General features: G+C 50.0%; 1 protein-coding gene across 3 annotated transcripts in view; it reads left to right on the forward strand.

Moving 5' to 3' along the window:
- INO80 (INO80 complex ATPase subunit) overlaps positions 1-3,531 on the forward strand; it is a 122,733-nt gene extending 119,202 nt beyond the window's left edge. For all 3 annotated transcript variants that reach the window (XM_025295894.3, XM_025295896.3, XM_006066247.4), the window contains one exon: positions 1,949-3,531. In XM_025295894.3, coding sequence (XP_025151679.1) covers positions 1,949-2,166 — 218 coding nt within the window. In that variant the 3' untranslated portion in view covers positions 2,167-3,531. The remainder of the gene's footprint in view (positions 1-1,948) is intronic.
- The last annotated feature ends 6,852 nt before the right edge of the window (positions 3,532-10,383 follow it).

The raw sequence follows: 10,383 nt of genomic DNA on the forward strand, positions 1-10,383 counted from the left end.
CCCTTTTGGCTCAGATCCCCTGGAAAAGGGAAAGGCTACCCATTCCAGTATTCTGGCCTGAAGAATTTCATGGACTGTATAGTCCACAGGGTCGCAAAGAGTCGGACACAACTGAGCAGCTTTCAGCTTTGTGAGCCACCACCTTAGGATTAAACACCTGCTGTAGGGACTTCCCTAGTGGTCCAGTGGTTAGGTCTCTGCTGTCACTGCTGAGGGCCTGGGTTCAGATCCCGCTAAGAGACCACAAGCTGTGCTGTGCCAAAACACACACACACACACACACAAAACCCAGCACCTATGTGCATGGGAGTATAACACATGGACCCCGTACCTGAATACATAATGAAAATGAGACGAGGAAGCCATGCATGGAATGTGTTTAGCAGCAGTACAAGGCAGTATTTTAGCATTGAGTGAGAGAAAAGGAAAGGCCTTAATTGTGGTAGATCAGGAGGAGGAGGACCTGTGTACTTGATGACTAAGTTTCCAAACTCAGAAGGAAAGAGAAGGTTGATGAATGATTTCCACTGGTGACAGAGGGTTTAACAACCTAGGCATATTGGAGGTCACTGAGCAGGTCAGTCAGACTGTGCTGCAAACGGCCTGTGGGAGTCAAGGTTGGAAAGACCTGATGGGCAGAAGCTTATCAGACGTGTGACCGTGGGCTCTCGGAGTGGTGAGAAGGGCAACACTTGCCATTCCGGCATTGCTCTCCATTCAGAACACACGCTTAAAATTTAGGGTGTTGCAGCAAGTAACAGCATTATTGAATAGAAAGTTCTCAATAAGTGATCATTTACCTCCCCTTTCTCCTCCTTTCTCCTTTGTTCAACAACTGTGAAGTATAATAGCCCAGCCCTGTGTTTCTCAACTTTTTGCCAGCTCATCACATCCTTGGAAAAACAGCAGTCTGGCAGCAGTTAAGGCTGCCGTGGCAGAGTTTCACCCCAACATGAGGCAAAACATGACACTCCTCAGGCTTTCTTCTAGAGGCAACAGGGGGCAGAGTGTCCCAAGAAACACTGACAGCGCTTGGTGACTGGGCATGGAAAGCAAGGGATTCGGTCATTGCCTCCAGCTCCACTGTGGGTGAGAGTATTCACGAGTCTGCCTACCAAGCACGTAGAATTCCTTTTTCGGAATGTTAGAAAGAGCTGCCGGAGAAGGCAATGGCACCCCACTCCAGTACTTTTGCCTGGAAAATCCCGTGGACGGAGGAGCCTGGTGGGCTGCAGTTCATGGGGTCGCTAGAGTCGGACACGACTGAGCGACTTCACTTTCACTTTTCACTTTCATGCATTGGAGAAGGAAATGGCAACCCACTCCAGTATTCTTGCCTGGAGAATCCCAGGGACGGGAAGCCTGGTTGGCTGCCGTCTATGGGGTCGCACAGAGTCGGACACGACTGAAGCGACACAGCAGCAGCAGCAAGAGTTGCTGTACAGGAGATTTGAACCAGCTCCTTAAAAGCATTAGGGCTTAGAGAGCAGGGTGGCTGTGTGCAACACAAGAACTGCATGTGCAGACATAGGATAGAGTGGGCAGCCTTGTGCCCTCTGGTCAGATGGACTGCGGAGTAGAGGACATCTTCTGAAACTAAGAAGGAAGCAGCTCACAAGTGCTGTCCCAGGAAGGAAGCAGGCCTGTATAAGAAAACACATCAATGCCTGTCACAGCTCTTCCTGTAGCCTTGGCTTCCCAACAGGTAACGTGTGCTCTGCTCTTGAGTGCCTAGGTGACATCTGCTCCCTGTAGATGCAGTAATGTGGAGAGGGCTGGGCAGGTATTGGTTTTCTCTTACAGGAAAAACAGTTGACAGGAAGAACAAGTGGTACAGGGTTCCCCACAATCTCACTTCCAGACCTGACTCCAGGAACCAGGGTCTGGCACTGAGGCAGCTCAGGTGGGACGGATGCTTACACTCTTGCCTCTTTTTCTCTCCCTGCAGGAATCTCCGCCAGCAGTCCTCTGCAGACATCCCTCGTTCGGCCTGCTGGCCTTGCTGACTTTGGACCTTCAAGCGCCTCTTCTCCCTTGAGCTCCCCTTTAGGCAAAGGAAATAATCTTCCTGGGACTCCCAAGAGCCTCCACTTGACCAGCAGCCTAGCCCCAGACTCCCTGGTCCGGAAACAGGGCAAAGGCGCCAAGCCCTCGGGAGGACGGTAACCACCTGGCCCTCTAGCTTCCTTCAGCCACTCCGGGGGCTCACGCCCTGGCCTTCAGGTGGTCTTTGGATAGCTTGCCCAGTGCAGCATCTTCCATCCCAAGCCACGGGGCAGCAAGGACCAGTTGCAACAAGGGAAAGACAGGCAGGTGGCTGGTGTGAGGACTTGGATCATCCATGTCTCAAGAGGAATGCTCTGGGGTTGCCTGTAGGAAAAAGGCCCAAGGACAGGGATCAGACCCACAGCCTCTCAAAGGACCTTATAGGCAAGTCTTAAACCTCACACTGGGGAAGGGCTGACAGAGACCCCGTCTCGATGCTCAGGCACATAGTCTCCATCCCCATTCCACTCTTCAGCTCTGGCCATGTCCCTTGCAAAGGCTCTACAAGTGCTGTGAAGAGCCTTCCACGGTGGAGACTTCTCTTAGGGCTGTGATTTCCTGGGGGGCTCGGAAGGGAGGAAATCATGTAGTTGGCGTTCTCAGTTGTTGAGCAACCCAAGTCTCCAAACCCATTCACCAGAGTGTTACGGCTGAGGAGAGCAGCAAATGCAGGACAAGGTGGCGGCTGTGAGGATGGCACAAGGCTAGAGGCGGCAGGCGTGGAGGCAGTTGTTTCCCAGCATTTCCTCTCCTGCCCTGCATGGTTCGCATCAGAGAACCTTCAGGTCCCACCAGCAAAAGTAGCCGCAGCTCCCACCCTGGGACTCCCAGAAGCCAGTAAGAGACCAGGAGCCACTCAATCAGCAGGACAGCCTCACTGCCCCTCTTGCAGGCTCCCCTTGCCCCTCCTGAATGCACAGTCTCCCCGCCCTTGCCCTTCAGCCCCCTGCTTGGCTGTATGCACTGTCTGTATTGCACTGAGAAAGGAAGGGACGGTGGAGAGAGATGGAGAGGATGGAGCAAGGGCAGGCTCAGCACCCATCTCCCAGCCCGGCCCCGCCAGCCCGAGCTCGCTTCCCTTCAGGAGCGGCAAAGGGGTGGTGTTCACATGGGAGGTGTTTCTGCCTACCCCCAGCCTGATGTCCCTGGTGGAGCAGGTGCTTCTGGGCGGGTCCGCCTCTAATTTGCACACCTGAAAATCGCGGAATTGAGTTTAGATAGATTGATTTTTTAAACTTTTTTTTTGAGTAGGGGTGGTAGGGGAATCATTTAATTTAAATCATTAAGATTCCCCTGTCCAAACCCAGACTCCTGTGTACAGATGCTATTTAGAGGGAATCAGAAAAATGCCAAGCCTTTTTTCTCTTTGAATGTGCTGTCTATTTTTATAACTGAACCTGTACATATGTATAAAGAGAGACACATCTTTCTTTTACTAACTGGAGAAAATCTTAAATAAAATGGAGTGAGATAATTTTATGTAAATTGAGGTGTCTGTGGTCTTTGCAGCTGCCTCTCCTTGGGGCCATCGTAGGGCTCCTGGGGGAGAGTGGCAGGATGAAGAGGAAGCAGAACCCCGGCATCATGATCGTTCTTGTCGTCAGAGAGGTGGTCAGTGGGACGAGGAGTGCCCTGTAGGCGTTGATGGGCATAGGAATGTGCCTCCAGCCGTCAGAGAGGTGGCTTGACCAAGTGCCTGACAAGCCAGGGCCCTCGGGGTGTGGGCTCCTATGACTCTAGACTTCGCCTCCAGGACTTCCGTGTAGATGGCTTGACCTGGCCCACTGTTAGGCATTTACACAGTGGCAATCTGAAAACTGACAGATTCTTTCTTCAAAAACCACAAGTGAGAGGCTGTCCTGGCAGTGTATTATACATAAAATCCCCAAGTAATAGGAACTTTATGGTCCCAGTTTCTAGAAATGTGATGTGTATACAAATACGTGTATATAAACCCCAGGAACCTGCCCCGTTTGCAGTTCCAGGACCCACTATCAGTTAAGCTGGCAGAAATACTGAGGAACTGTGAGATGAACACAGTGTTCTCAGAGTTAGCTGTTGTAAGAATCGTGAAAGAAAACAGTGAAATACGTAACTGGGGATTCCAGCGACATCCAGGCTTTGAAAACCTAGCTCTCTGATCCTCCAGCCTGTGCTAGCAGTGTTTCTCTGATGGAGCTAAATAAAACACTGATATACTCTTGCGTCACCATCAAGCAGGGTTTGTGCTGTTGCGAGTGTGCTGGCTGTGTGGCCTCCTGAGCCTTGGCTCACCCTGCACACCCTTGATAGGGACGGGCTGGCTCCTGAGCATCTGCTGCTCCCTGGTCACAAGGGTAAGCCTTTTCCTCTTTGTTGATCTTAAGTAGCACTATCATATATGCTGGGTCTTGTTTTTGTTGCTGGTAAACTTGACCATGGCCTTGCACAGAGCAAACCGGTGTCAGTTTTCCAATTAGCCATACCCTATTGTCGTCACCACTGTGGCTTCTGGTCAACAAGCCCACTAGGATGGATCCTCTCCAGTTCTCATTACCTAGCCTGCCCCTCAGTGACAAGACTGTTCAAACTGCACCAAGGTCAACGGTGGTCACCCCTCTAGAGACCTGACAACTCAGATCTTCGCATGGCTTCGCCCATATGTGGATAGGCTAGATAAAGTCTCCTCCTGAAAAGCATGTGAGTTCTGGACCAGAGCTCTCCAGTCATCTCTTTCTCCACACACACTGCCATGCTCCCCTGTTAGGCATTTTCAATCCAGTCCCTGAAGCAGCAGCTAACATGTCATATTGAGGGATGCTCATGGCCTTGATGTTTCTCTCACCTGCCCATCCCTCACCTGAGGGTTCATAGATGGAGCTTGAATCTTAAAAGTGAAGGCTTCAAACTCATTAACAATTTGAGTCCTGTCCCCAACTTACACACTTTCTGAACACTTGTCCGCCTCCCACGTGAGAGCCCAACTCACCTATGAACCCAAAGAACCAGTCCCTAAACACAGAAGAGGGCTGGTGAGGGATCCTACCTGCTAGAAGCATCCCTCCGGAAGGCCTGGAACACAGGCCATCCTTTCCACTAGAGTCCTCTCTCCACATGTGCCAGTTGTGGGGCCTCAGGTAAGCGGATTTTAAGATTGTGAGTCCCTATGAACAGCTCTGGAAATGTGTAGTCTGCGCTGGGCTTTCTAGCACAGTCTCCATGCAGGAGTCTCTGGAAACCCCCTGGACCTGGAATTTTCTAGATCCTCAGATGTGCCTCAAGGGCTTTTGTGAGTGATGGGTGAAAAGGGATGTGGGCCCTCCAAATTAAACAGCAACTCTGCTTTTACTGCCGGGTTAAGATTCTTTGTGGCATTAAACTAAAGGGAAAAAAAGGCTTGGTGGTTTTTGTTTTTTTTTTAAACCTCTGGAACATTTAATAAGTGATAATTATTTAAGTAATACTTACCAAACTTTAATATACATATGAATCACCTTGCATCCTCTTGAAGTGCATATCAATTTGAGAAGGTCTAGGATGAGACCTGAAACTGAATCTCTAACATACCTCAGCTGCTTTGCCTTGGGCCACACCTGGAATAACAAGGCTTTGGTCCCCCCTCCAGCCCTGACAGAATAAACTCTGATCTCTGCTTGTATGCCCCACCCCAGCCAGGAAGCCCTGTGCAGGAAATACATTTTATGTTTTATATTAATCGACCTGAGAAAATGAAAAACTAGCATTTCCAGGAAAATTAGGTCCCATACATGTTTTCTCACTTTTTTGCCTTTAAATCTCTCAATTCATGCTTTTCTCCATGGCCTTTCTCTCCTGGGTAGACCTCTGTTAAACGTGTTAGGTATGAAGGAAGATCCCTGATCTGCTGCTGCCCTTTGCTGTGTAGTCAGCACCAAGCTATAGCTTTTTTCATTGCTGCAAAGTCTGTGATCTCTGGGCCCACTATTTTCAGCTACATCCAGTCAGCTTTCTCAGCTAATTCCTAAGCCATTCTCAGGGGCATGGAGAAATTTGCCAGGTCTCTCGGGCTGCTCAGTCTGCCAGACTGTGGTGAAGCCGTGCAGTTTGGGAGGCAGCCCTGGTCAGTGCTGGCTGCCCCAGCCTGCCACCTTCACGGTGCTTTCAGACTACTTGGCTGTGGAGAGCAGGCTCTGTTCTAGAGAACACAGGGCTTCTCGTTGTCTTAAAACCGTGCACCCCGGTGCTTGCTGTATGGAAGCAAAGGGTGCTGCTAGAGAGGCATCTGCCTGGAGGGTAGGTCCCTGCATGGAAGTTCCTAAGGACTCTAGGGTGGCAGGAGCTTGAGCTATGTCAGCCCTAAAAAGAATAACCCCTTCTGTTATTCTGGAAGTGTCTGGGGCAAATAGTGCCATGGCTGGATTACAGAGATCCCAGTCCCAGGGCTGGGTGTAGGGGAAGGTAGAAGGAAAGGAAAAGAGGGATGCCATGCCTGAGACCCACTTCCTGGGTCCTTGTGGAAGCTGGGTGCCTCCCTTATCACCAGGCCCCTGAACTCTTTCTGTGCTCCTGTTTCGTCCTTGCTTCAGGTCCTGGGACTCAGTCGCCACCCATTCTCATCCCAGTTTCCCTCCTTTACCACCAGCTGCAGGAGGTGTCCTCTTGGTTCTCTCCTGTTGTGTGCACGTGTGCTAAATCACTTCAGTCGTGTCTAACTCTTTGCGACCCCATGGACTGTAGCCCACCAGGCTCCTCTGTCCTTGGGATTTCCCAGGCAAGAATACTGGAGTGGGTTGCCTTGCTGCCAAAAATGAGCATCTTGCTTCCTTTTATAGTAAAGGTTTTCTTGCTCATCAAAACAAAGAACAGGTAAAAGCAGAACCAGACATTGGGAATTACAAAGCTTAGGAAATATTTCATGGTTCTGAGTCCCTGGTCTTCAGTTCTTGGCACCTTGGCTGAGAGAAACACAGATTCCTGCACATGAGACTCTCTCCCCAAAGGCCCGGCAATGGGCTGTAGGGAGCACCCCTGCAGGGCCTGCACCTCTCTGCTATCCTGCCCCTTGGGATTTTGAGGTCCTGGGACCCAAGGGCCAAGAATGAATGCCTGAGCCAAGGGATGAGGTGACCTCTCTGGGTCTAGTCTGGACTGGAAGTTAGACTGCACAGCCTCTGAAGGGAAAAGGAAGCAGGGCCATCGAGGGTCACAGCTGCAGGAGATGATGGGGAGCTTTCTAAGCCCCGCTCCCACCTCATCCCATACCGCCAGCCCAGCTGTTGTTCCTGAGAGCCACACTCTGGGAAATCACCCAGGAACACTCAACATCTCACACCCTGCACCAGCACCCACCACCCTAAACCCCACCCTGAGTCAGGCTTGCCTGTGGACTGTTCCTTCACATTTCCCAGGTGAGGGGGCCTAGAAGACGCCAGGCAGCTTCATGCCTTGCCACCATGAAGCCACTTGCCTGGGAAAGTCTGAGGAGGGTGGGCAGTGGAGGGTGTGCAGGACTGAGGGATGATCTGGTGGATTGGAAGGGCCACGCAGTTTCAGAGGCCTCAGCCCGTGGATGTGGAAAGGGCAGCAGGACCCCTGTCATGCAGAATCTGAATAGCTTGGTCTTTCAGAGAGCTGATGTGTAACACTTTAAAGCATCAGAATTTATCTCGGTTAGGGCTTCCCAGGTGGCTCAGTGGTAAAGAATCTGCCTGCATTGTAGGAGCCGCAGGGAGGCTAGGGTTCAATCCCTGGGTTGGAAAGATCCTCTGGAGGAGGGCATGGCAACCCACTCCAGCATTCTTGCCTGGAGAATCCCATAGAGGAGTCTGGTGGGCTACAGTCTATGGGGTCTCAAAAGGTCAGACATAACTGGAGCAATTTAGCATGCACACACGGGACTCTCTTTAAGAGATTTTATGAATACCACAACTTAACCCTTCTGAACATATCTCAACCCTTCCTGAGGACCTGGGTCACAGAAGCATCTGGTGCCCTTCGCTGTGACTGCCATGTGCCCGACACTAAACCATGCTGGCAGCTGCGCTGGTATGCTGTCCAAGTCTGCTTTGAACAAGACCCATGCCCCTTAAGTGTCTTTGTGCTGATATCTAACTTACCTCCCTTTTCAGAGTTACCTTTTCCAAATTGGAGGCTAGAAGCCATTTCACCTAGCTCAGAACTTCTGAACCAGGGAAAAGTAAGTACGCTGAAGGAGGAACTGCCCAGTTTTCCGGGAATAAAGACATTGAGCTTCAGTGCCTGCCTGTGGCTTCTGCTGGGCTCTAGTACATGAGTTCTGGATAAACCCAGTATTCTAGGTTGGCTGTTCTGGTTTGAATCAGTTCATTAAAAGTTGTAGATTTTTTTAATCTCTCTTTTAAAAAACAAAACAAACAAACAAAAAGTTGATTAACTTAAACACCTAGGAACAGCTCTGCCAAAGAAGAGCTGGAGGTAATGCAAACAAATGTAGTCTATCATTAGGGTTCAGCCAGAGCAAGAAAAATTAATTGGTAGATCTCAAAGGCCTGTGTAATTGAACCTGATCTCCTGATCTCCATTCCCCCCATGCTTCACTTTTATGGGAAAAGTCTGGTCATCCCTAGGGACTGTTCAATTACAGCTCTCCATGGGTTGGGCCATAAATTCTCTGAGCAAATAATGTCATCATTTATATTGGTTAAGGCAGCATACCATCTATAAGAAAGATCCAGAAATGCAATTCCTAAATGTAAATCCATATCAGTTCAGTTCAGTCACTCAGTCCTATCTGACTCTTTGCAACCCCCTGGACTGCAGCACGCCAGGCTTTCCTGTCCATCACCAAGTCTCGGAGCTTGCTCAAACTCATGCCCATCGAGTCGGTGGTGCCAACCATCTCATCATCTGTCATCCCCTTCTCCTCCTGCCTTCAATCTTTTCCAGCACCAGGGTCTTTTCTAATGAGTTGGTTCTTCACATCAGGGGGCCAAAGTATTGGAGTTTCAGCTTCAGCATCAGTCCTTCCAATGAATATTCAAGACTGATTTCCTTTAGGATTGACTTGTTTGATCTCAAATCCACAAGATGGCAGAGTAGAAGAACGTTTGGTCATCTTCTGTGAGAACTCCAAAATTGCAACTAACTGCTGAACAACCATCAACAGGAGAATGTTGGATCCCACCAAAAAAAAAGATACCCCACTTCCAAGGACAAAGGAGAAGCCCTAACAAGATGGTAGGAGGGATGAAATCACATTTAGAATCAAACCCCATACCCACCAGAGATGCTCGGAGGGCTCAAACAAAATCTTGTGTGCACCAGGACCCAGAGACCCCACAGGAGACTGAGCCAGACCTGCCTTTGAGTGTTTGAGTCTCTCCTGTGGAGCCACGGGTCAGCAGTGACCTGCGGTGGGGATGAGGGCTCTGGCTGTAGCAGAGAGGGAGGCATGGCATGTGAACCCCACCATAGAGTCACTGAGCAGACAACCCACAAACTGGAGAACAATTATACCAAAGAAGTTCTCGCACCATTACAAAAGTTCTAGGGCCTACAACAGACTTCCCAACATGGGGATCCAGCAAAGGCACTGAGAACCCCCAGGGAATTTTGACTTTGAAGACCAGTGGGATTTGATTACAAAACTTTCACAGGACTGGGAAAAGAGACTCGTGGAGGGCACAAACAAAACCTTGTGCAGACCAGGACCCAGGAGAAAGGAGCAGTGACCACACAAGAGACGGAGCCAGACTTGCCTGTGAGCATCCCGGGGTCTCCGGCAGAGGCACAGGTCAACAGTGGCCTGCCGTGGGGACAGGGGCACTGAATACAACAGTCCTGGCATAAGTCCTTTTGAAGGAGGTCACCATTACTGCCATTATTCCTACCATTGTTTTTCCTCAGGCCAGACTACATGGAAGGAACACAGCCCCACCTGTCAACAGAAAAAAATTGGATTAAAGATTTACTGAGCATGGCCCTGCCCATCAGAGCAAGACCCAGATTCCCCAACTGTCAGTCTCTCCCATTAGGAAGCTTCCACAAGCCTCTTATCCTTATCCATCAGAGGGCAGACAGAGTGGAAACCACAATTACAGAAAACTAACCAAACTGATCACTTGGATCAGAGCCTTGTCTAACTCAGTGAAACTATGAGCCATGCCGTGTAGGGCCACCCAAGATGGATGGGTCATGGTGGAGAGTTCTGACAAAACGTGGTCCACTGGAGAAGGGAATGGCAAACCACTTCAGTATTCTTGCCTTGAGAACCCCATGAACAGTATGAAAAGGCAAATCCATATATCTCTCCCTTAAGAATTTGAGTATGTTCTACACATTTCAGGACTTCCTTCAGGGGATCAGATGGTAAAGAATTTGCCTGCAATGCAGGAGATCCAG

Source organism: Bubalus bubalis, chromosome 11 (genome assembly GCF_019923935.1).
Source record: "Bubalus bubalis isolate 160015118507 breed Murrah chromosome 11, NDDB_SH_1, whole genome shotgun sequence".
NCBI classification, from domain to species: domain Eukaryota; kingdom Metazoa; phylum Chordata; class Mammalia; order Artiodactyla; family Bovidae; genus Bubalus; species Bubalus bubalis.